Here is a 27892-nt window from a genome sequence, read left to right as displayed (position 1 = left end):
TGTTTACACAAAATCTTCTTTTTTAGAGGAAAATTGAATGATTTAAACAATTTGAATGCTTGCTAGTGTGAGGGGCAAGCGCATACTTAGTTATTGGGACCAAATTTTCTGCCATTTTCACAAAAACTCCAAATTTTCTTAACCCTTCTCACTTTTGGATGTTGTTTCAAGGTGAAACTGAAAATCTTCATTTTAATGATCTTTCACAACCTATGTCCTTTTGGGTATCATTTCCTGCACTTTCAAGTGTCTTCCAGAGATGCCTTCATGATTGATTTGTCTTTTTATTCCTTTGATTACACCTCAAGATACCTTTACCAACCTATTCAAATTCGCAGCTCTAACTATGAAACACCTCAAAATCAAAATCTTAAAAGCAAGGAAGCCAATCTTGACTCAATCTAGTTAAAACTTACCACCTCTCACTTATAATGAAAAGAACCCTAGGAGAAAGAGCTAAGAGCTACCAAGAAAAAACCCAAAAGAGGCCAAGCAAGCAAAAGGATAGGAGTCCCATTTGGAATGGGCGATATGTGATTAGGTCACAACAAAACCCTAGGTATTGGGACAAATCAAGGTTATTACTGCATCTCCATAATTATGTTGATTGCTACTATTAAAAGAATCACATCAGATCTGCTTACTCGTGTCTTATACCTGAATTAGTATGTTTAGTTGCATCATTTGAATAAAATCTGGAGTTAGGGACTTAAGTCTTGTGTGTTGTTGGTTTGGAATCATTATTTGTTTGCATCTTTAGTTTCAAGCATAGTTGGAAAACTCGCCAAAGCCAAAAGCTGACCAAGGTCTGAAAAATAATTTTGGGGAACACTTGGCCAGTTTTCAGCAAAAACTCAGCAACTTAAAAATTTGTTTAAATTTATTTAGAAATGCATTGTTTTGCAAAATTCAATGAGAAAATACATCCAATGAGTCAATAAATGAGAACACAAAACAAACAAGCTTAATGTAAATATATTTTAAACACAAAGTGGGTACAAAATCACATTCTCCTGAGGAAGACTCATGACTGGAAGCAAAATAGTAAATAATTTAAGTAAAAATTAAAGTAAATACATCATTTCAATTACATCTTCCTCTTCTCAGTTCTAATTAAAACTAAGGGGCAAGTAGAACTAGAGGATCTAATCTTAGAAGCCTGGATTGGCCATGATTGCCTTCTTGCTCAGTATGTCGAACTCAGTTTGTGGCTTCTCCCGGCACTAGCAGTAACTACTCATTCAACTCAATGTCATCCAGCGTGAAACCAAATCCACCCCCTCCTCCATAGCCTGCCTCTTCAAATCATTGATGTCATCCTCTTTAAAAACTCTGCTCCAAACCCACTGCAAATGTGCTTCAAACCTGCCTCAAAGTCCACTTCAAATCGATCAAAATCAGTTTGCAAGTGTTTGGAAGACTTTTCCCCTTTCAGCAAAATACAAGTGAAGAAATGAGAAATGAAACTGATTTGGGCCGTTTTTTGCCTTTAACTGCCGTTATAATACTACGACCAAGTTTTTAACAAAAAATCGGCTAGTACTTGACAAGTTCTTGCTGAAAATTCTGCAAGTTTTTGGTGCCAGTAAAAGTCATAAAAACTCACCAAGCCAGAAAATTCGGGCAGTTTTTCCAACTCAGAGAGTACTCTGCCAGTGGTCTGTCTATGGTTTCAAGCTTTCACATTTCAGTATTTTTTTGAAATCCAAATTCAGAAAACAACTGATCGCAGAAAAAACCAGAAAATCAGAAAAAATCCAGAAATTGAATAATCAGATTAGAGTGGGATATTTCATTTGCAACAATTTCAGTCAACTTGAAGAGCATTTGAAGTGGATTTTGAAGAAAAATTGGATTCTTATGTAGGTTTTCTGATCTTTTTCTTTCTTTTTTGAATCATTTTACCTCTTTTTTGTTGCCTTTAGGTTTTCTGTTTTTCTCTATCTTCTTTTAAATCATTTTAGCATGGCTTGGTGTCACTATTAGGAATACTTGCAATATGGTATTTGAGGCAAATTATGCCTCCAGTAAGCTTCTTCATGCATAAGAAACACATCAAACTCTTGATACCAATCCCATTAAAACATAAATTTAAAGGAGGTTTTTGCTTCCAACGGGATGGCTCCCACTAACTAAAGTTGAGTCTAGCGCAGAGCTGGATGCCATCATTTCAAACCTACAACATGCTAAAAGATCTTCAAAACAGAGATTTGAATATGAAACATCAAATAAAATTCATATGTAAAACGCATTGCAAGTGTAATACAATAATTGAATAGCAATATCATCAATTAACTTAACCAAGAAAAAAGCAATTGACTGATAAGGATAAAACCCTTTGTTTCAAAAAAAAATTAATTCTAAAAAACCACTATCAATCAGAAATGTGTTTTTTCCAAAAACCAACTCATTGCAAGTGAAATTATAAATATGCTTACGAATCTATTATTAACATATTTGTACTAACATATATGCTTGGGAAAAATAGAAAATAACTTGTATGTCTTAAATGGTATTGTATTCTTGTGCGTAAGGAGCCTGTGGAGTTATCTGTGAAACGTTGCCTCATGAGTAACAGTACTTCTCTCATATCAGATCATTGAAGAAGTCTCTTCTATTATTCCATTCTGCTTGCTTATTTCTGCTATTCATTCCAACATTTTAACTAATTTTTATTACGGCATTTTGGTTCTTCGTCGCAGATGACACATTATATTATGCATTAGAGGATACAATATCCATGTTCATAATTTGACATTTAGTAATGGTAGGTAGATATACTTTAAGTTTATCTAGATTTTTATATAAAATTCAATTATATAAAAATATATTCTCATTACTAAATAGAGGTATCACTTTGATTGTCTTATCATTTTTTTAATGCAAGACACATATACTTTTCATTTATCTACTTTTTTATGTAAAATTGAACTAGATAAAAATATATTCATTACTGACATGGAGGTATCATTTTGATTGTCTTGTTGAGAACGATATTTTGTCTTTTCATTGATATCATTATTTAACATAGTACTTATACTATATTGAAGGTTCAGATGATTGTTTCCTTGTTGATTTTGGCATCTTTGCTAGACCAGAATAGATGAGCTATAATACAATTTTTTACTGATGGTTCATGATTTATTTTATGAGATCTTTTTCATTGAAGTAGATATTCTTACAGCATATCTGAGAGCATTCTTGATCTTGCATTTATATTTCCTAGAAATATTGGTACACGTGCATTACATGACTCTAAAAGTTACAAAGTCTATGATAATTATTTCTGACAAATGATGTGGTTAAGTTCATATATAGAATAAATATATATAATTTTAAAGCGGATCGGTATAACCTGACAAGAGATCTTCTTGCAATAACTTCAGCATGTGAATCATTGATGACTTCTCCTTCTGAACTCATGTGTGAATGCCCAAGGCACTTAGTTCCAGTTCCTAATGAAACGACATTTAATTCTGCCAAGAAAGCAATATAAATTCAACATTCAAGTATATCTAAGTATCATAATAAGGTTGAAATGCCAAACAGCACGATGATACATAGAAGAATATTAGAATATGTTCCCTTTCAGAATCAAAATAAATAACTCATATAAAAGCATATAACAAAATGCAAATTGCCTTCTCAGTGAAAAAAGTCAACTATCATCTACAAATGCTAATTTAGAAATTAAACCCCTAAATGATAGAATGCAAATGCAAAAGGGTTTTATTTTGTTTTCAATTCTCAGATGTGTTTATTTTAGAATTTGCTCCTTAAATAGCACAATAAACATTTCAAGATATTTGGAATTCCTTACTCCCATAGATATTAATTTGCAAAATGCCAAAAAGTATGTGCCATTATTTAAGACAATAGCAATAAAATTAACAACTCCTGATAGCCAATGTTCCACAACAGTTCTAGGATGGGGAGAGCAGAGAATGCATGACTGTGTTTCGAGGATAGTAGTGATGGAGGGCACTTTTTTATAGGCATGGGATAGTAGTATATTAAAAATATAAATATAAATAGGGAAAAACTTAGATAAAATATTTCAAAATATTTAAATACTAACAACATTCAAAAACGTCTATCTTTAATTCCAAAATCAGAGCACTACTAATAATTGGAAAGTAGGCAAACTGTTACATCCCTTCATTGAGGACGTCTCAAATGACTACTTGAACTATTTCACTCAAAGCGTGATTTTAACATTTAAATATGTTTATTTTGAAGATTATTGAATAGTATTGTGTTTGAAGGAATAACGTAATATATGGATGGATAATGATGTATACTGACAAAATTGGTTAAAAGATGGCAAACCTAGATAATTTATGCTAGAAAGAAATGTTCAATATATTATTTAATAAAATGTAAGTTATGGCTAACTACCTCATATGTCAATTGATGCAAGAAATCATCCTCGAGGAAGGGAGGGAGAGAGGATGCAAGTGTATGGAAAAGGTTGAAATTGTCATCCAAGTCAGAACCTATAGATAAGCATCTTGGTCATCAAGCTACCTGGTGTTAGGGTTAGGTTTGCAAGGTGGGGATAGAAGACCCTTTCCTATTCGTTGTTTGATTAAATGAATTAAGTTTCTTCAATAAGAATTTCATACTTATATTATAAATGAAAGGAATTTATTTTGAGCATCTCCTTCATCAATTTAAATGGAACAGCCTCATAGTTTTGTTTTAGTAAATATATATACATACATATATGTATATGTATATATATCTATGTTCCCCGGGTGTTACATCCCAATTTTTGCCCTAAAATTTTAAACTGATTATAGCCATTGAACCAAGTTATTTCTTCATGTTCATGTGAAATTGAATTAGTTTATTATAGTCGTTGTTATATCATGTTAGTTATAGCCATTGCTTAATCCTTCATGTTCATGTGAAATTGAATTAGTTTATTACAATCGTTGTTATATCATGTTAATTATAGTCATTGCTTAATCCTTTATGTTCATGTGAAATTGAATTATTTTATTATAGCCGTTGATATAACATGTCAAATATAGTTGTTTCTTATTTCTTCATGCTCATGTGAAGTTGAATTAGTTAATTATAGTCGTTGAATCGATTTAATTATCATATGAAATTGAGTTAGTTAATTCTAGACGTTGTATTAATTTATTCATGATCATATGAAATAGAGTCAGTTAATTGTAGTCATTGTACATATATGATGAACAAGTTAGTTATTATGATATTGATGAAATTCCTAACGTTCACTTGATGATTTTAATTAACAATTTATAAATCTTGAATTGATGTCTTGGCAAGAATGTTGTTATGAATGATTACAGGATGAAGACCAGAGAGAGAGGGAAAGCATTGCGAAACGAGGTCATCGGAAGGGGATGGTCATAAGGTTCAGTCATCAGAAGCGATAGGTTTGACCTAAAACCATCTTGGCAAGGTTATCAAGACTAGGCGACATAATTTCAGGATGGAACAGCATGAGCTATAAGTAAAAACAATATAAAATAAACATAAGTTCTTACCTTTAAGAAATTATCAAATAATAATATTATTTTATTCTCTCAACTAGGATCATAGGTAAATAATTATAAAGTGACACCATTACATTAAATTCATTAATCCAATAATGTCACCTTATCATTACATACCTATAAACTTAATCGAAAAAATAAAACAAATGTAAATAATATAAATTATTTAAAAACTCTTCATCTTCTTTCCTTTTCAATTTTTCCCTCCTCTTTATTTTCTTTTTAGCCAATTGATTAAAGAATTGGAATATGATTTTGTAACTGATGGTAGCCATAAGGTTTGGCTCGTGTCTTTAATTGAAACCTTCAAGCATAACTCAACACTCTTATTCCTTGCTTTGGCGTCCATTACTACTCTATGCTTTCAAGCCATTTACATCCGAATTCCCCCAGCTAGCAATACAAATTATTTGCAGAGGTAGTAGCGGGTATAATCTTGCATACGGCTGAATAGACTTGCCGCAAATTGGAGTTCTTCCCAAACGCCCACACTACTCAGTAACCAAGCAGTGTCACGTAAGGATCTATGTTGCATTCATTGAAAACGATTTCCATTCCTTCATAATTGTTAATGCATAAGTAAATGTTCCTGTAGCAGACGTACATGATCTTCATCTTACATTACAAGTGTGTCATTATTAACTGTAGTGTCTGCGATCTGAGATTGAAGCCTTTCATTTTCCTTTTCAGTCTGCCTCTAAATTAATTGTAAAGCAAGACAATGATTAAAGTCGACTAAAATCTTTTCATATTCAGTATGACCTTTTTAAGATCAGTCGACTGCCTTTGCAATATTTCCTATTTCAAGTCTGTTATCTTTATGATATCTGAATATGCAATTATCTGAATCTATCTTGAAAATCTATCATTTCTGATAATATCTATTTTGCAATATGATATAATGATCATTAATTGAGATTAGATATTAAACTAGAGCACCAAGGAATTCAATAGGCTAAAAGCCTGAATATGGTGAAGAAGGTGCGAATTGTATTAGTAACAGTTAATAGAAAGGCACCAAGGAATCATTGGCTTGATGGCCTAATTAAGGTGAGGAGGTGTAGATGAACCTATAAAGCAAAATATAAAAGAATGATATCAGCAAACAATATTTATAATAAACTAATGCATTAGCTCATGCGAGTTCCACATCTGAAATAAGTTGTCAAGCTGAGTGGTGGAGATCAGATTGTAAACCAACATTTTGAAATCCTTAGCCAGGGTGGAAATAGGCAAACTTGCTGGAACAATTGATCTTGTTGTTGTCCAGACGCTTCAGTTATTTCATCGAATAATTGTTGGGACCTCAACCACCTGGATACTTTGATGGCTGGATCAATGAACATCCCAAGCCTGACCTCGGGGTAGGGAGGGCCATTCTATTTAATTAGAACCTGTGGGGATAAGTAATGGTCTGTTGTTGAGAGGTTATTCCTATGCCAATGCTTCTCCTCTCACCAAAGCTAGAGCTTGGACAACTTATTGAGGAAGCTTCACAAATTAATCTATATGATCTCTTAATCCTATAAGTTCAGTATTTCTATTCAAGTTGAAAGTTGTTTATTTTAAAAATAGTTAACACATTGAGATAGTTAAATGTTCCTTTCATTCTGAATTTCTTTTCAAGATCATCTGCCATTTATTTTGGTTAAAACTAGAGGTAGTTAAATATTTACTTTCAGCTGAATTAGTTGTAAATGTTTTCAAATTGTATTCTTGATAATACAACATTCTAATATAGAATTATTTTAGTTTATATAGTCGTTGGAAAATCTTAATCATGTGAATAAGGATTGGAAATCACTTAGTTTAAGACTGAAATTAGTTAGTAAAAAAGCCGTATGTTACACCGGGGACGCGTACCCGGCCTAAAACTAGGAGTTTCAGAAATGGAGACATCCCGGGGATGGGGGGACAGGTATGGGACGTCCCCTAGCTGTCCCCAAAAAGGACAAATTACCAAGGGACGTCCCCGAAACTTGAGGACGACTAGGAAAAAAGGGGGATGGCTGGCCGTCCCTAGTACGGAAAGGGAACGCCTAGATGTCCCCCAACTGTACCGTCTACGGCCAGCTGTCCCCAATTTTTTTTTTTTTTTTTTTTAATGCAAAAAAATTAAGAAGTGAATACTAAAAAATAATTTTAAGGCTCCTTACTAGGTTGCCGAGGTGGACCCCACCTCTCCAAATCCAGTAGAGGCAGAATAAGAGCAGCAATCTGTTACATTTTTTTATGTTGAATGTCAACATGCTTATGATACATTGATACTTATTACTTTATGGCAGCCCTCTAGCCTTTGGGCATATAGCTTTAGGCATATTTAGATTTAGATTTTCAGATTTATCATGTTTATCATTATGATATTGTTCACTAATATTGATATGCATTTTGACAATTGAGTATTGAAATCGGATATTATTTCCTAGATGGCATTCAAATGTTGTATGTTATGCTTTTCTAGTGTTTAAATGACATGCTTTGTGCTTAGTTTCATATGAATGACATGTATATTTGCAAATTTCAATTATTTTAAAATTTCCCTATATATATAGCTGTCCCTGTTTGCTGTCCCCCCCCATCCCCAAAATCGTCAAAAAAAATTGCCGTCCCAGAAACCCATCCTGTCATCCCTCACCATTCCCATATCGGAAACTCGGGGGAGGAAACCCATCCTGTCATCCCCCACCATCCCCATACCGGAAACTAGGGGGAACATATATATATATATATATATATATATATATATATATATATATATATATATATATATATATATATATATTATGCATGTACGGTGAATGGCAATGGCCATATGTGTATGATGAAATAATAAGAAAATATATTTATGCATCTACAATGAGTTTATACATCTATATGCATGGGGATACGAGAACTGACACCAAGCTTTTATAAGCACATTCACATATGTGTGTATATGTATATAATTATTAAAAGAGGTAAGTGTTTACAATATCTTTACTTCATTAACTCGATTAATATTATATCACTCCATGAATCGGTATATATCATTTCATTTCTTTGAGGTGGTGGAAGGTAACTCTTGAGTTATCCTTCTTGCGTGGGAGTGTTTCAAGATGGTCACTCCCTTCTTGGACAATATTCTTCATAAGGTTGTCGACTCTCAATTGTTTGGTAACGACATTTTGTCTTGGGCTCTTGCATTCTGTAATACAGCAATCATTTTGTATCTCTCTGCATTCGGAATCCATCCATATGTAAGGAACTCAATTATTGTGTTAGTTTTTCATATTCATCAAGCAAGGATTAAGGGATTCGATCCTAGACTATTAGATTAATCTTCATTTGATCAGCAAAGCATTCTTTCTATTAAAATCCTAAGATTAATCATTAATCAAAGCTAATGATTCTTACGAATTAATCTTCAGCAACACATTTCTTGTTTTCAACGTAATAATGAAAAGGACCAAATTCACTATAATGCATTAGCAGTAAAATTTGATATTCTTTGCATTGCACACAGGGAAGGAAGATATTGGGTTCTCACTGCATACTAGAATCTCTAGTTTGTATATAAGGAAAAGAATCATACACTTGCATATTGAGCTTAATCTGCATTAGCAGGCGAGTTCTGTATTTTGGATGGGAGAAAGATATCCAGAATAAGCATGCAAAAGGTATTTGCATTTCAAACATGAATCCAAATATCATTTGAAAATTCTGCAATTTTGAAATGATTCTGAAAATCATGTGAGATTCTGTAATTCGGATATGAAACCATATATCATCTCCAATCTGCAATTTTGTTATGAATCTGCAAGTCTTAATAAATCCTTACTTTTGTTATGGAATCATATATTATTATGAAGCTGCATTTCAAATGAGAATACTGAGTATTAAATATGAATCTGCATATCAACTATAAATCTTTATATCAGATATGATTTGCAATTCAGATACGCATATGTAACAGTCAAACCATTTCTTGGATCACATGGCACTAATAACACCCTAACCTTTCTTCATTGAGCATGATCTAAACTTGCCTAAACTGTGGAGTAGCACTTAATCATTACCTAATCTGCATTGATAACTTGACTGTTTATAATAATCTAATTCTCAAGAATGCCAAATGATCCCCTGGTTGAGTAAAACCTATACCATTATATGACTATGACAGCATGTCATCAACAGGAATGTTGAATCATCTATCTTGAATTATTGGATCAACCCTAATCAGATAAGTTATTAAACAAGAAAAGAAAGCATAACAGCATTCAGGATATGTTCCACTTCTTATCCTGGAAAGGAAAACAGAAACAAAGAAATTAATTCAATGATATTTATGTGAATCATAACAGCTATGGGCGGTTGGAAAGGGATTGCCCTTAAATGGTCTTGAACCATTAAGAATTTAAGAACCATAAATGTTAAAGTAGTTTCTGGTTAGTCACCACTCCTTAAGATCATGAGACAAGTTATTGCCTAAAATGGACAGCAAGTCCAAGATGGGTTGTGGAGACCTAGATGAGTTTAAAGAACTCAATTATACAAGTAAGGTGGCGTTACTAACAACATGAAGTACAGTGCTTGCATTCATAAACCTTGGCCAACATGGTGCTATGCAATAGCATGCAACCATCAATCAAATAAACCAGAAGTACACATCTAGTCAGGGAGGTCATACTCACAGCCATGGTGTCTAGAGGGCATGACAAACTAAGACTGTTGTAGGTTCTAAACACCAAAGACTCAAATAGCAACAAGACCGAATTCCTCTTCAGGCATCTCTCATGTAGGATCAGGCCACTTTTGCAAGGAAGATGTATGGGAGACCAATGGTCAATGGATGGGGGTAAATCATTTGATGATGCCCTCCCTCAAGATGACATTAATGATATAAAATTTACCAGAAAGGATCAAAGCACAACTACTCTCCTCTTTCAAGTTCATGTTAACCCTTGAATGTGATTAATTAATTTTGTTATTCAATTATATTCCATTTCATAAAGATTGTTAGTTATTCTCCTATCATGTTAATGCAAAATATCTTATGGATATTTAACCGAAGGTAGCTAATTATGTTAATAGAAAGGTCTCATGTTCATGTGCAATGAAAGCAATTTCTTTTCAGTTAAAAAGTTAGTTAAAGAGATAAATTTATTTCATATGATTTTTTTTTTTTGGCGAAAGTGGCACGCCACTATAATTTTATTCAAACTATTACCTAGTTCAAGGGATCCTAGAGGAGAGAACCAATAAAGAAAACCTCCATTCGTTGCCTATAATACAAAATATCCAAATATGATGGATATCCCAAGAAATGGGTACAATCTGCTATAAGATATGTCCAAAATTACAATAAAAAATTGACCCCATATGATCAAAATGCCCTAAACCCAAAATCCTAAAAAAGGGGACACAACCCATAAACATGATTTACAAAACACAAACCTTAAATTATGGTCCCCTTTAATAATACAATATGTTCAACCCCTTTACCATATTCTTATACAATATGTTCGACCTATTAATTCTATTTACAATCAGCTAAAGCTTCCCTTGTTGATGAGCTGTCAAAAAACTTGAAAGATATCACTGATCGACATTGAAACCCCCAGCTCCATTTGGCATGAGAAAAACCCTTACCGGTGACATGTCAAGACCCCTGTCAAAATCATTACTTTGCATCAAATTGCCTAACCCATGCCTTGAAGATGAAGGTGACTTCCCTTGCTATCATTTGTCGCGGTGCTACTAAAACATGCCCTGTTTAGGTCATGGCAACACCCAAAATTTTCAAAAAACTTAAAATTTGACAAAGTGGTTTGCTTACTCCTCTATTGGCACTAAATCCATAGAACTGTCTACATTTGGGGTTGCATTATTATCTTCTACATCCTCTCAAATACTCAGATTTAGTAATTGTTCAGCAACAACATCAACCCGGTTCCTTTGTGGCTCCTCAGCATATTCCACTTCCTGCTCTAATGGATAATCCTGTCGAGATGCGGAAGCTGGTAGTGTACTTCCAAACTCCTGGTGACGAGACGATGGGCTTGACAGGCCTGCAATGACCAAAGATTGCAAGAAGGGCATGGACCTTTGTATAAATCTTACTTTTTGTCTCTGAGCAAAGTGCTCTGCCAACACTGTGTGTCACTTGTTGGAATGCTCAAATACTCTATTGTCTCAAAAATCTCTTAATGCTATCCATTATTGTAACGCATTCTTTTCATTCTTGCAAGTAATGCCTAGGAAAGAGACTACCAACCCAAGCTAAACAACTCCACAGGTCAGTGCTTTGGATAATGCCCATTAATCTAGTATCCCTTACAAATTCCTCCTTCATAGTTTTGTTAACAGTATTAACTAACATAACCAAAGCTTGCAACATATCCACCATGTTCGACATATAAATAGAAACCAGTTGAGAAGGGAAGATGAACCTTTCTTCCTTAGAGGATTGCATCCCCAAGAATTTGTTTAATGTTCTGCTTGCAATGCAAGTAGTTAACCTTAAAAGCCTACCCAAGATGCTCATCTATGATGGTATCTTCAATTGGCTGCTCCCATTCTTCAACTTGCAGGAAAACCCTATAATTTCTAAGTCCATACTCCATTATCAACTACTCAATTGTAAACTGAAAATCCAACTAAAGAAATATTATGGGTATGGAGTACCAAAAACCCCAAGTTTTGTCTTTAAATAAACCTCTACTTCGACTCTGTAATAATCAAGAAGGAATCATTAGTCAAACATACCATAACTCAACATTCTTGTGACAAGGTACCTGTCTGACATTCTCAGTGAAATTTTACACGTCCTGTAATCTGAAGTGATCCTTTTCACAAGTGATCTTGTACTCCGCAATATATTCGTACCTAGGGGATTAATCAAATTAATCACTAAAGGTGAAGACAACCCCGAATATCATATATGGGTAGAATTAGACACTTAGGGCCTGTTTGGTGAGCGGAATAGGAATACGTATTCTAGAATACATATTCCGGAATACGTATTCTGGAATAGAACGTATTCCTATTCTCCGTTTGGTTCAGCCAATATTTGATGGGAATTCGCGGACCCGAAAATTTATGTTTTCTAAAATTTAAAAAAATGGAATAGGAACATGTATTCCAATACCACCTATTTTGGTGGAATTGCAAAACCCCATTTTTGGGCCAAAAATGGAATACGTATTCCGTTTTTGCTTCATATTCCAATCTCGTTTTGGTGCATCCAAACAAGGAATTCACAATTTTTGGAATACGTATTCCTATTCCGCTCACCAAACGGGCCCTTAATGATATGATGGAAAGTCAATGAAAGATTTTGTCATCAGTTCCCAAGATAAAGGAGCCTCATGATTACAAATCAGTAAAGTTCCCAAGACCCAACTCCCATGTTAATAAATCAATTTACAGTGACGTTTAGCTAATTATTTATTTGCCTTTTACTTATCCTAATTAATCTTTTCCATTTCTATGATCTCAATAAAAAATGGAAAGTCACCAGCTTTGTGATTAAATTTCAGTGAGTCCAGCACCATTCTGTCACAGCCCATGTCTGCCGAAAGATCCACTACTTTGCCACCCTCTCTAAATATATGTGAAATGTTGCATTCAACAATTGAATCTAAAATGCTCCATACTTGCTTCAGAATGTAAGATATTCTCCAACTATATGATGTTCCATGTATACATGCAGAAAGTATCACGTTGGAATCTCATTCAACTTTTATTTTAGTAAGCTTCAATCTTTTGCCAAAACTAGACCAGAGAGAAGAGCATGAGCCTCTGCCACATTATTCATGCCAGGAGGGATAGGTGTAGCCTTGAAAGCTTTCAAAGAACCCCATTGGTCTCTGATACAAATGCCAATGCCAAAATCACATGGATTACCACATGATGATCCATCAAAATTAATTTTGACAAAACCTTCATGGGGAGGCTGCCATTTAATCTTCATTCGATCCATGGCTCGTATACCACACCCACATACTAAAGCAATGAAGGGAGGGAGGGACAATTACTTCCATTCTTTAAGAAGATTGCTATCCCATTGAGTAAAAGTATAACTGCAATTTATGCTTTTGAAATAGTTGTTTACCAATTCTGATAGGGACTTCTCAATTCCCTCAACGACCATAATCAACGGAGAAGCAGTTTGTTTGAATATTCTCTTATTCCTTTCCCACCAGATTGACCAAATTATTGTTGCTAGAGTACACTTCTAGATGCATGCAAAAAAGGAGTTTTGAAAGAGAATGTGCCAAAATTGGAACATTTCCCATTAAGAATTTGGTAATGGCATTGACAAGTTTAGCTTACTAATAATGATCAACCAGCAATCTTGGGCAAATGAACAACATAAGGACAAATGATCCAGTCTTGAAATCTTACTTACAAAGAACACATTAAAATGCTTGAGCAATATTGAGCTTTTCTAGCCTCTCACTAGTTAGAACCCTTTTCCTTAAGGCTAGCCATGCAAAACAGCCCGCTTTAGGTAAGACAACATCATTCCAACAAAATGTGAATGCTCTATTGTTGGCTATTTGCATTTCCATTTGCTTAATAGCATTGCACCCCAATCTGATAGAATACTCTCCATTTTTTGAAGGCACCCAAACAAATTTATCATGTTTATTAGAAACGTATACTCTTCTATCTGTCAATAGCTTTCAAAAGCATTCTCTTTGTACAGTATTAATGGGAAGTTCCAAAGGATACTTCCAAATAGCCTTGCCTAAGAAGAGTTCAATTGCACAAACATAATCTATTAGATAACTTCTCCAACATTCCTTAATAATTTGGGAAGTATCCCTCAAGGTATTACATAGAATCAGTCAAGGAAACCCATTCCAAGAGTCCTCCCAAAAATGAACTCTTTTGCCATTAAGTGCCTCCCAAGATCACGTCAATGGTCACATCTTTGGATTAAATCATGAAATCCCATACAGCTGAACCTTTGGGTAGGTCTAAAATAATTGTGATCCGCAAAGAATCAGTGGAGTCCAAATAGTTTTCTTACATTATTTTGCACCATTTTCTCTCTGACATTCAATACATTTGCCACACAAGCTTACCACCAAAAGCTTCATTTCTTTTTGACAAATTATGCAAGCCTACTTATTACTTGGCAAAATCCTCTATAGGTTATTGAAGATGATTTTGACAAAGGTTGTCATTGTGAGCAACTGACATCAGGAGAAGAAATGAAGAAGAGAAGACATATGAAGCCTAATTAGGGCACACGCACGCATTTAGGGTAAGCAAGCACAAAACAAAGAGACATCAAGTAAAGCATATACAGATAGAGAGATATACGAAAGTGTAGAAGGAGACAACTAAGATATCTGTGAAATCAAGCAAATTAGAGATCAAGTGCAGAACAAAACAGAGGAAGAGCAAAACAGGATCCGACAAGCTTTAGGAGAAAGCAGTTTACAGGTCAAATTTCTTGTTGATTTATTCCTAATTCGTTTACCAACAAGATTCTCAATCCCTTAACTGGGTAATCTCTAACCGGATTTACAAGTTCTAGTCATGAACTTACTGTAAATCCTTTAACAGAGTGAACAATGTATAAGTGGTATAATATCTCTTAACAGAGTAGTCTTTGATGGGACTTTCAATACTCCTAACACGGTATTAGTCACTCCTAACAAGGTGAAGTCATTATAAAGCTAACACTAATGTAAGCTCTTAACTGGGCATCTTATTACTACAATGATGAGTTGTGGGTACCATCCCCACCACAGTTTTCCCCTCTACCAATGGTTTTCTAGGAGACCAAATATCGTGTTATGTGTTTGAATGTTTATGTGTTGCATGTTCATTTATTTGCAAGTTATTTGTTATCGGTTAAAAGTACAACAGCTATCGGTAAAAGGCAAAATAGATATCAGTGTAAGTGAATGCATAAGTTAAAGTTTGAAATTGATAGGGCAAAAATTGTGAATTGTTTAAGGTATTGATTCACCCCCTACCCTTATGTACCTGTCCTAAGATCTTTCCAACACTACTCCCCCAACCCCTTTAGATGTCACCATATCTATATAAAATCCTTTATCAATCTTTCAAATTGTTGAACAACCCCTACAAGAGCCTTGAGAACTATCATGTAATAATTTGGAATTGCTGATAATACTGATTTGGCGAGTAAAATTCTTCCTAATAAAGACAGCCAACATGCTTTCCAAGATGAGATTCGGCTCTTAAGTCTATCAATAATAGTCTTCCAATATGCAGCCTTATTAAAACCCACAAATAAATGAATGCCAAGATACGTTGAAGGGAGCACTTCTTGTGAAAAAACCAAGATACTATCTTCTTTCAAACTACCACATTAGTGTTAAATATGTATATCTTTGATTTTTTAGCATTGATTTTTCGACCTAAAACTGTTGGGTACAAATCTAGCATATTCTTAATTTCTTTGGCTCTTTAATGTTTGACTTGCCAAATAACAAAGTATCATCCACAAATAAAGAATGTTTTATAGAAATTGAAGTACCTTCAACGAAAACTTTGGACCATCTCCCTTGAACGTGTCTGAAACTAATGATCCTACTAAACACATTTGCCATGATTATAAACAAAGAGAGAGACAAAGGATCTCCTTGCCTCACTCCTTGTGTTGGTGGAAAGAAGCCAGTTGGGACACCATTTATGATGACAGAGAAAAAGGCATATGAAACACAAACTCTTATCCTTTTGCACCATTTTACAGCAAACTCAAATCTTTTAAGGACCATAAAGAGAAATGATCAATTAAGTCTGTCATATGCTTTCATCATGTCCAATTTAGCTACAAATGTTGCAAGCGGATTTGTGTTAAAGGAATTAAGTACTTCATGAGCTACCAATGCACTTCCCATGGTTTCTTTCCCAGGCACAAAGCCACCTTGTTCCGGAGAAATAAAATTTCTTGATGAGTGTTACATCCCAAATTTTTGAACCAATTTAAAATTTGTTCATAACTGTTGGATTTATCGAATTATTCTTTCATGATTGTGTGAAATAGTTAGTTATTTATATATATTGTATTAACTATTGATGAAGATGGTTGATAACCAATAATTGTTATTAGATGATTAGCAGTTGTTTGATTCAAAATAACGATTAATATGTTTTTATGAATTATTAAGGAATTATTATTATGGCGAAAGTGTTTTTCATGGGTGATTGCAGGAGAAGATGAAGAGGGGGGAAGCATTGCTAAACAAGATCATCAGAATGAGATGTTCGCTCAGTTCAATCACCAGGATCGGCAAGTATGACCTTAAACTTTCTTGGAAAGGATGTGATGACTTGATCACAAAGATACATTATGGGACCCACATGAGCTATTAAGAAAATAATCAAGGAAAAACATAAAATAATCTAAATTAAAATATAAAACATACCTCAAGAGATTTCAAATAATCTTTATCACATTATTATAATAAATACTTGCATACATGCATATAAATATAAAAGTGAAATGGCACAAATAAATTATAATAACATAATTTAATGATGTCACCCCATTTATATACTTACATGAACGTATACAAATATATACTATAATAACATTTGAAAAACTTAATCTTTCCAATTCTTCTTTCCAACTTCTTCTTTTTTTTGATGTATTCTTTCCTCTCTCTCCATAATCGAATTAATAATTGGAATTCAAATGGATTTTTAAATCTTTGAAAATCAATGGAAGCCGAGAAGCCACAGCTAGTCTTTTAAATAGGAGTCATGATGGAAGTCAGACATCACTGATCCCAGCCTTATCATCTTTCTACTACCATTTCCAAATACCCTGCTTCGCAATAAGCCGAGTTCCATGTTATCACAGTCAATTATCTGTATCCGCCAACACCTTGCAATTGTTGAATCAAGTATTGATCGAATTTGTGTGTTATAAGTATAACTAAGCTGTGCAAGAGTTCCGGCTAGAAGACATGAGGGTGTCGATCCCAAGTCAAGATCTTCAATCACATATATACCAGGTTATGAAATGATTCGAATGTTTTTATTACTTCCTTTTTCCTGAATGTAAGGCCTACTGCAGCCGGCTAGGCATGGAAATTCAGCATTAGGATAGAGAATATCATATGTAGCATTGTTGATGGTCACCTTCGAATTTCATAGAGCTTTCCATTTTGTTTTTTCTTTATATATTTTCATTGTATCTTAGACCATCAATAAAGAAGTTGAGTGGTAACTTTAGGAGTCTCATAATGATGTATGAACCATCACAAATAATATGGATATCAACAAGAAGAATTATATTGTCTTAAACCAAGATAAATGTATAATAAGAGCAATATGCTCATCCAATGCACCTGGGAATCACCGGCAATAAAGACACAATGGTGAAAAGGTGAAAAAGGATAGTGAGCTCATAAATTCCAATGCACCTAGGATTCACCGGCTAGTAGCCATGAATGGTGAAGAGGTGGAACAAATCTGCAAGGAAAACAAAGAAGAAATCAGACATGAATAACTTAAAAGAAATATGCTCAATAGCTCATGCTTATCCCTAAAATGGAACCTGCTGTCAAGTCAAGCGGTGGTGATCGAGTCAATGTACCCATCGGAAATCCTTGGACAAGGTAGTTTATAGGCATATGTGAGATCTAATGATCACTTGATGTCCATAGCGTCAGTTATATAGGTATAACTGAGTGGGCACTCAAACACCAAGATGCTCGGATGGCTGGACTAAAGAACATCCCAAGCCCGATCTCGAGGTAGGGAGGGTTATTCTAATATAATAGAATGTGTAAGGATAAGTATGGTCCAAGGTTGGGAGGTTAAGCCTATGACAATGCTTCTCCTCTCACCAATGCCGAGGCTTGCACAACCAAATAAAAGATCCTTCGATGATGCTTGTATGTTACTTTCTTTCTTGTTAAGCATTTACTTTACTTGTTAATCATTGATCATGAATGCAGATATGATAGTTAGTCATTAATCTATTTATTTCAGCTGAACATGACTACAGTTAGGAATAGTTAATATTTATTTCAATTGAATATGATAATGTGATTTTTGGTTGATCATGATTACAGTTATGGTAGTTAGTCATTAATCTATTTATTTCAGCTGAACATGACTACAGTTAGGAATAGTTAATTGTTATTTCAATTAATATGATTATGTTTATTTTCAGTTGAACATGGTTACAGTTATGAATAGTTAATAGTCGATCTTGAATATGATTATAGTTATTTTTCGCTAATTGTTAAAAGTAGTCATTGTCATGTGAAAAGGATCCAGTTACTTATATAAATGTTGGGAGGTTTTAGTATAAAATGTCTTTGATTGAGATATGAAAATCCGTTTGTTACAATGAGGGGTTATAATCTCAAATGTATGGCTTTGGTAAATATCTTGTAAATTTTATTACACAATAATATCAGTCTGAAATTTGCGAATGTATTAGCATCCTTCACCTTAGGAATCAATGTAATGCTTGTGGTATTTAAGTTTCTAATAATTGTTGCACTTTTCCTTTATTCCTCTAATGCAAAAAGAAGGTCAACACATATAATATCCCAAAAAATTTGAAAGAAAAGTTTCATGAACCCATCTAGGCCCAGGGCCTTATCTGCAATGAGAAAACAACCTTTTGAATATCCCTAATTGTGAAAGGATCTAGCAATGCCTAACTGTCCTGATGAGATATTAGTTTCAAATTGGGGTCAAGGAGCTAGTTTTCTTGTGCAATAACTGGAGGAGCTGCCACTGGGGAGGCCAAGAGATCTTTAAAATATCTAACTCCCTCGTCTTGAATGGCTTGGGCATCTAAAAGTACATTACCTAATGTGGATTCTTTAATTGCTAGGTTGTCGGTTTAGGTTCGGGTTTGGGGATGGATTTGGATTCGAGTTTGAGTTCGTGGGTTCGAGTAAAAAAAAAAATCCTCTTCGAGTTTGAGGGGGGTTTTTTGAGTGTGAATATATATATATATACAAAAACATAAGAGAAATATAAAAAAATTGCAAAACCAAATCATTCCATAGTATGAATATATGTAGCTTGATCATTGATCAATGCCAAATGTCAAAGATAAACATTAAATACTCACTCATTAATCTATGTTCACAATTCTAAAAAAAATCATACATTGAATTACTAAAATGCAAAATGAAATTTCAAAACATAGATTAGTTCATCAAATAATAAAGTCTGAAACATAATGATAAATGAAACTCATAATGACAAGTGTTTAATAGTTTATCACAGTATCAATGCCCTTCAAGGATCAAATGGGTCATCAAAAAATGAGGGATCAATGGCTTTATCCCTGGTTGCAACTATGTCAAGATCCTCACCATTGAAACCCAAACCGGTTCCACTAGCCCCTGATGATGTTTTATCATCAACATCATCATCAACACCCAACAAAGTAGCTCTAGCTAGATCCTGTATGGTCATATCCAAGTCAACTGACTGGAGTGCTACATCCCACAACTTCTCTAGCCCCTTCTTGTATTTTGGATCCTTGCGTGATAGGAGGCGCCAGCTGTGAATATATACTACTCTATTTTCTTGGAACCCAACCAGTTGTCTAAGTGGATAAACTAGTATGTACTCCAATTCTACTCAGCAATAGAAGAGCTCGCAAGCTAGAGAGACAACCAACAAAAAATTTAATAAATTAGGAATACAATATAAATTTAAGAGAGTTAATTCTACAAGGTAGGTGGCCATAAAAAAGGGAAAAAATTAAACACTTACTTGTGATAGGATATTAATGGCAAGAAGTTAGAGGTACATTAGTCGCCATAGTAGGTACCACCATCTAATACCATCCATTCTACTTTGGTTATTAATTGCATCAAGGTTTGCATTTTTTCCTGAGACAAACTCTCTCCTAACAGTTGATGCCACTTCAGGATCGCTAAATAGCCTACTGAATGCCTTCTTATACCCACTAGTAACCGTAGGATCTTTGTATGGTGGCACTCTACCAAGAATAGTAAATATCTTAAGGCTATAATACCAGAGAGTTAGTGCATCTATCAGGAGGTGTAAAGGTGTAGTCATCTCGTTCCAATGATGAACAATTTACTCCACATTTTTGTACAAGGTGTCCTCAGGATCATGTTCTCCTATGAATGACCTAGGTTGTTAAATGATGTTCATGTAAGTTATCTTGATGTAATGTTAATTAACATTTTATAAATTAAAATCTCTCAATAACCAAGGATAGAGAATTATATTAGACTTATTGATTTCACTCTCTAGTATGGAGTCCATAGCATCATAAATATCCCCCAAACAAGGCTCATCAATGTCAAAACTAAAGCATGGACATGATGGGCTTAGTGAATTCTACTACAAAATGCACCCAAATCCACCAATCATCATCCAAGATCATTGCCTTTACTTTTTGGGCCCTTGTTGTATTTGATTGTTTCCACCATTAATTGATAATAACCATATAAGACAATGCATCTTTCACCCTCACGAGTCATCTAAGGATGATTGCGTCTTAGGCAAACCGAGTTTCAACCACCTATTAACATGTTAATTCTAAGTTAATAACATAGTTTAAATATGTAAACATCACAAAAAACATTTTACTCAATTATGTAAACATGACATAAAATGATAAAACTGAATTAAATTTTAAAATTTACTTTCAATAATTCCAAATTGAAGAAAGTTCTAAAAATTGCTTGTGACATATGGTGGTTTGTCACAAACATTTGGATATCCTCTCCCTCCTCATATGCTTTTTTCACCCATTCAATTTGGGTGCCAATTGCTTTCATTACCAAATTCAAGGAGTGGACGGTGCATGGTGTCCAAAAGATGTGATCATATTGTGCTTCAACCAAAGCACCCGCAGCCCTACAAAATTTTTCATTGTCCGTTGCTACTTGGACAACATTGTCAACACCCAGGGACTATATGGATTCTGTAAGGTGGATATTTTGCATCCAACAATTTTGTGAAATTCCAATTGCAAAATAGGATGACCAACCACAACCTATGAGACAGAGTCTCTCCTACCTTAAAGGGAAGGCTCCCCCTTCTCACCATTCCTTGGATCAACTCAAGGTAAGCAAGAAGTTAAGAGGAGATTTTGAAAAGGTATTACCAATATTCTTTATTCTTATCTTTCAGGATAGAAATCAGTTACCCGCAAAGTGAGTAAAGGACAAGATGAAATATCTAACTACACTTCTATCTAAAGTTGTAAACAATGATACCAATAAATCAACACTAACTCAAAGGCTGGTTGAAAGTGTACCGATTTGGCTCTAAGTTCAGTCTTAATCTATTCTATAAGAATAACCTTTACTATTGGGGTTCAAAGACGTCCAAAAGTAAAGAATTCTAACTATTTTTTGTGAATTTGAGATGGTAACACAAGCTATAATCAAAGCTTCTAGTCTATGTATTACAACAACCACTCCCAGCCAAAGCTTCGCCTCTAATTGTGATAGCTTCTTAAATCACTATGCTTTATTATTGAACACATTAATAACATGAATCGAAGACAATAGACACAAATTACAATCAAAGCTTCTAATTTTCTCTATCACAATTGCTTCCAGTCAAAGCTTCAAATCCAATTGCTTCTTTTATTCACTTTTCTCCCAAATTGATACACACAATCAAATTTATGCTTGCACAAGTTTGGCAGAGCTTGCTTGCATACAACAAAAGATGATTTTTACAATGAGTTGGCACTACTTTATTTAGGCAAAGAAGTTGAGAAAAAAGGGGAAGAAAAAGTGGGAGCAACTTAACCAACTTTGATCCGATCAAACTAGGTGAGAGAAATTATTGGATTAGATGTCATAAGGACATGTAAATCGAATTACATGTAATTACACAATTTTATACAATACATCCTCTCCAATCTACAAACATGAAAAACACTTGAAGAAAACGTTGAGGTTGTTAATTTTGAATGAATTGATCTTGTAGATTGTCAACAAAGGCCTTGTACTTGATGATGCAAACCCAGAGGATCACATGATCAGGAGTTCCTTTATTTTGTGCCACTGCATTCACCTTGATAATCATGGTGTTGCATCTTTTAATTACCCCTAGCTCTCTTTGATGAATTGCCCATGGTCATTTGAAAACTTGATGTAATCCTTTGTAGATTGGCACATTTTGGAGTCTCTCGCACTTTCAAAACCTTCTCGATGGTGTTCATATGTGAACTCGGAATAACTTTCCATCACCACCTTTAACTATTTCTTTCTTTTTTCTTTAAGTGCTTGGTGCATTCCCAAATGAACTCAAGTTCTCTGACAACCATTGGAAAAATGGAGACCAAATGAATTACTACTTCCCGAGGATCAAAGCATATCTTCTCGACGGGATGTCTCTATTCTTTGAAGAATTTCTAACATATCTTGAAGAGTGCGTTGCAGCATGAAGATGAAAACATCTTCCAATGAGATTGCATCCATGAAAACTTTGGGATGAGTTACAATGATAAATCCATGAGGGATGAGTGTTCAAAGTATAAATTAGATATGGAGCACATATGATTGCTGGAAATTAACCGAAAAGCATATGTATATGGATGGGAAGGGCCAAAATTGGACTCTCAATGGTGGATTGCATGTGAGCAAAAATGGGTTTTTATCGGTAAAAACAAGAATGCAAGTTGGGATGCATATGAATGTGTGCAAATGACGACATTGGTGTTTTAAAATGTGACCTTTTACCAAAATCAGGTTCTTTAGATGTAATTACATATAAAGTGATTTACATGTAGTCATTGTTTTAAAGTGAACATGCAATTAGGTTTGGAGGATTGAAATGTATGTAATTGGGAATGAAGGATGAGATTATATGTAAATGCGGATGGAGAATGAGATTACATGTAAACGCATATGGAGAATGAGATGCAAAGTGCTTTGACATGTGATAATGAATATGGAGTGAAGTGATGCACTTGCATGAAAAGATGGAAAGTGCAATGAAGTGAAATGATCATACGTTCTTGGGAAAGAACTTGGAACTTCTTTGAAAGAAGGAAAACAAAACAGCAAGCAAACAACCAACAAAATTAAACACAAAACAAACACCTACCAATGGTCTTTGATTGAAACATGACAAAAAACAAGTTGCTCTCTTATGCAAATTCGAATTTGAAATTTGGGGAAATTCCAAACACTCAAAAATGGAAGCTCTCATCTTATTTAAAGAAAAATTGCACAATACATGGCATATCTTTGGACAAATGTACAAGGATGAATGAAAATATGCAATGAAATAGCAAAGGATTGACAACTTCAACTTACTTGGTGATCAAGGAGCCAAAAGTGGAAGATTAATAGGTTTGAAGAATGTTTCTCGTCCATATTTGAATCTTCAACAACTATATTGACTTCTTCAATACTTGCAAATGGTGGACATTAATGAGCAATCAATGGGACATTTTTGAATATGAATGCCAAAACATGCTCAATAACTTCCAAGTATGCAAACGATTTTTGCAAAAACCAAGATGTTGGATGTTTTTTGTCAAAAAAATAGTCTCAAGCCACCACAAAATATGTTGTTTTTGGTATTGGAGGGCAAAAACGTGATCATTAATAGCAAGAATATGGATTGAAACTCTAAAGCAGCTCCTCCTTGGTAAAAAACGTGATCTAAATATTTCAAATCTAGACATATTTTGCTAAAATGTGGCCTCAAAACACCATAAACGATGTCATTTTTTGCAAGAAATTCAACGTCTAATGCATGGGAATGCATGAAGATGCAAAAACAACCCTAGTCTCATGGATTTCGAGCCATACAATGGGCAGATCTGGAGATTTTTTGGCAAAAAATTGTTCTTCAATGGCAAGAACATGGATGTTTTGCTCTTGGAGAACAAAATCGTGGTCTCAACTTGCAAAAACATATGAAGAATAGTCCAAACACATTCTTGGGAAGGCAGTACATGTTATAAAACGCATGGAATTTGGTCTCTTATGCAAATTTCACTCTTGGAGTGCCTTTGCATGTTTTAAAATACATGTTTTTGAAGTCAAGAGGCAAATCGCACTCTTGAGGGGTCATTACATGTTTTAAAATTGCCTAAATAATGCATGTAGTGCAAAATTGCACTCTCCAAGACCCTTCGCATGTTTTAAAAACAATACATTTTCATGTCTTGAAGCCTTTAGATGCAAATCGCACTCTTGGAGTCCCAGTGCATGTTTTAATAATGCATGCATTTACATGTTTTAAGTATTTCAAAATGACTCTATAGTGCAAAATCACATTCTCTAAAGGCATTTACATGTTAACATATAAATGGGTTGAAACCTGAAATACATGTATTTGCAGAACTTAAATGATCAATTAAGCACATATCTAATTGATTTTTGAGGAAATATCACTTAATTGGGTCAAAATAACATTTATACTATATAGTTTAATATATTATGTGCAAATATCATTCAAAAAGTAATATTAACTGAGATGTTTTGAATTAAAACATAAAGTTACTAAAAAATAAATCAAACTATATAGTTAATAAAGTCACTTAAGTGAAAAATTGAAAAAGCAACTCAACATGAAAATACAACATAAAGTGCTCCATAACTTAAGTGATAAAGTAACTTAAAAACATAACATAAAGTCAATTTATGTTATATTTTTCAAAAAGTGAATGTCAACATTAAAATATAACATGATTTTTTAAATTATGCAATTGCATTTGGAGAGTCCACCTTTTAGGAACTAAAATACTCGTATATTTTGATTGTCAAGCCCAATTAAGCCCTAAGATATACCAAATCAAAGGGAAAACCAAAAGCAAGAGATTGAACAAAACCAAAAGACCAAAACCAAACAAACACACACTCAAAAAAGAGAAAAAGGACATTGAAGGCTTCAAAAATCAAGCAAAGGCTTATTAAAATGAAAAATGAAAAGTACTTGACGAAAGCCTTCAATAAAAGGATTCATTATACCAATTGGGGTTGATTGATTGATAAATGTTCGCCAATTAAATAATAAACTAACTCAGAGAAAGACAAAACTAAGTTGAAAATTTTTCGTACTGTTACCTACATTTTGTGGTGACAAAAAGGACAACAAATTTAATGAGAATTTGAACAATAAATTCAACGTCTTTTACCTCCCCTTCACAATCAACCGCCTTCAAAAACATTGCCCCTTGGTGGAGACAACAATCACATTTATTTATGGATGATTTTTGCAATCTTTCCATCCATCAGAGGCAATAATCCAAGAATATTTTATTAGTTTGAGGGCGCTGTCTACATTTTTCTCTCAATGTAATAAGGTCATTCTCACCTTTTCATATTCAGGACCTTGGTAACCATTAGGTGCTAGATTTATTGCTTACACCGTCTCTCTCAAATAAGATGATCTAACTAGATTGAATGGAAGACCATTCAAAAAGAGGGAGCACCCAACCTTTATATCAACAAATTCTCTTAATTCGTTTTGAAATGCCCTATCTAATGGGCATCTCTTGCGGACGGTGGTTTCGGGTGTATCTACATCTTCTTCATCCCTAGAAGCCATAGGTACGAAGGGATGATGTCTATTGGTTATTTGAGAGGGTGGTGTTGGTGTTTTTTTTGTTTTCTTCTCGTTTCCCCCTAGAAACTAACTTATCATCTTCTTGTTCTTTTAACAAGGCTACTAGCAACCCCTTCTTTTTTGTCTCTAAGCCCTCACACATATTGATCCCTTTACCACCAGGGCCTACAAAATGAAGTTTTACTCAGTAATAAGAGCTTCTATATTGGGAATTACAAAAATCACATTTCCATATAACCCTCCCCCCCCGTCCACGACATTATTTAACTCTTGTTGTATACTTCCACAAAGGAAACACTTTTACAATTTTAAATTTTTGGGACCACTCCTCAGCCATTGAGCCTTGACTACTCATTGTTGCAATCTATAACAAAAATGAAAAAAACATATTTCAAAACTTATACAAAAACTTGAAAATTTTTACAACAATTAAAAATCATAAAACAAGTTATCAAAGAACCAAAAGAAAGAATTAAATGCATACTTAGAACACTCAACATTGATTCTTGGAAGGATTTGTGACTCCGAATCAATCTCTAGCACCTTCTCTTCAAACTTGCAAAATGGGCACACCAAAATGAGTCAGTTAAATGAGAGAGCAAATGAGAAACAAATGAGAATGATGTATTCTTAATAGGCACTTTTTAGGGTTAGAAGGAAAACAATATTTAAAAAATCATATTCTATGTGTCTTTTTTCAACTTTTGGCCTCTAGAGTTGTGGGTTCGCACAGGGTCTCCCTAGGTTCTTCAAGGCCCACCAATAAAACAAGCAGGTATGTGGTGAGTCCTCATAGGGTCTACGCTATAGACAGTAGGTCCGCACAGGTCTGCATCATCGCAAATCTGCATGGGCCCTATGAGGACCTGCTATGGACCCCAAGTGAATCTAGATCTACTAAGAACACGAACCCAAACCTGCCTAATAGGGTTGGAACCCTGTAATTCTAACACTTTGAAAACCTTCTTGATGGTATCCGAATGTAAATTCAGAATAACTTTCCATCAACACCTTTAACTTTTCTTTTCTTTTTGATGTAAAGTGCTTGACGCATGGGAGTGAATGCAAATGAGAACTTTTGACTTTTAAAAAGTGACTTGGGCTTTCAAGATGGCATTGCACAGAAAATGGATTACATGTAAATGCAACATGTAATGAGGAATAGAAAATGAAATGACATGCGAATGTAGATGGAGGATACATTTTACATGCAAGGGCGAATGGAGGATGAGGTGGAAAGCATGGAAAGATGTGGAAACATGTTTTTGCTCATGAAGGCGTGAATGCATATGGAAAGATGGAAATGGAAAATGGAAGAGGGATAATGAACTTTATAGTCATCTTAGGTAAAAAGGTGAAGTCAAAGTGCATGAAAGATGAAAATAACATCTTTTTGACTTTTCAAAAAGTGACTTTTAATCAAAACCGGACCTTTAAGATGCAATTACACGTAAGGCATTTTGTGTAATCATGTCATGCAAATGGATGTGGAAAGTGAGATGAGTAAAAATGGAAGCAGAAAATGGGATTACATGCATATATGGATAGTGAATGAGATTGAAAATATATAATCACATTTGTCGAATGAGATGCAAAGTGTTGTGACATGGAAATGAAATGTGGAATATGATGATGCTTTGAAGTGAAGCAACAACAAGTTCTTGGGAAAGAACTTGTAACTTCTCCAAAGTGGAGAAAAACCGGCAAGCAAGCACAAAACACAAAAACTTAAAAGAAAAATGTACCTTTGGAAAGTGACTCAAACATGTCAATATACAAAGCACTTCACACAATTTCAAATTTGAAATTTGGAGAAATTCCAAAAGTTTGAAAATAAG

General features: G+C 34.2%; 1 protein-coding gene across 16 annotated transcripts in view; it reads right to left on the bottom strand.

Moving 5' to 3' along the window:
* The window catches only part of LOC149543864 (denosine deaminases acting on tRNA), a 195287-nt gene that overhangs the window by 114028 nt on the left and 53367 nt on the right, over positions 1–27892 (bottom strand). For all 16 annotated transcript variants that reach the window (XR_016355702.1, XR_016355703.1, XR_016355698.1 and 13 more), the window contains one exon: positions 3356–3476. Coding sequence is in view for 4 of the 16 variants with exons in the window: in XM_089798535.1 (XP_089654661.1) it covers positions 3356–3476 (121 nt within the window). In the remaining 12 variants the exon portion in view is untranslated. The remainder of the gene's footprint in view (positions 1–3355; positions 3477–27892) is intronic.

This window comes from Cupressus sempervirens, chromosome 8 (genome assembly GCF_028749045.1).
Source record: "Cupressus sempervirens isolate cs-2001-9-10 chromosome 8, ASM2874904v1, whole genome shotgun sequence".
Lineage (NCBI taxonomy): Eukaryota > Viridiplantae > Streptophyta > Pinopsida > Cupressales > Cupressaceae > Cupressus > Cupressus sempervirens.
The sequence above is the reverse complement of the archived record's forward strand: the minus strand, read 5'-3'. Positions and strand labels throughout refer to the sequence as shown.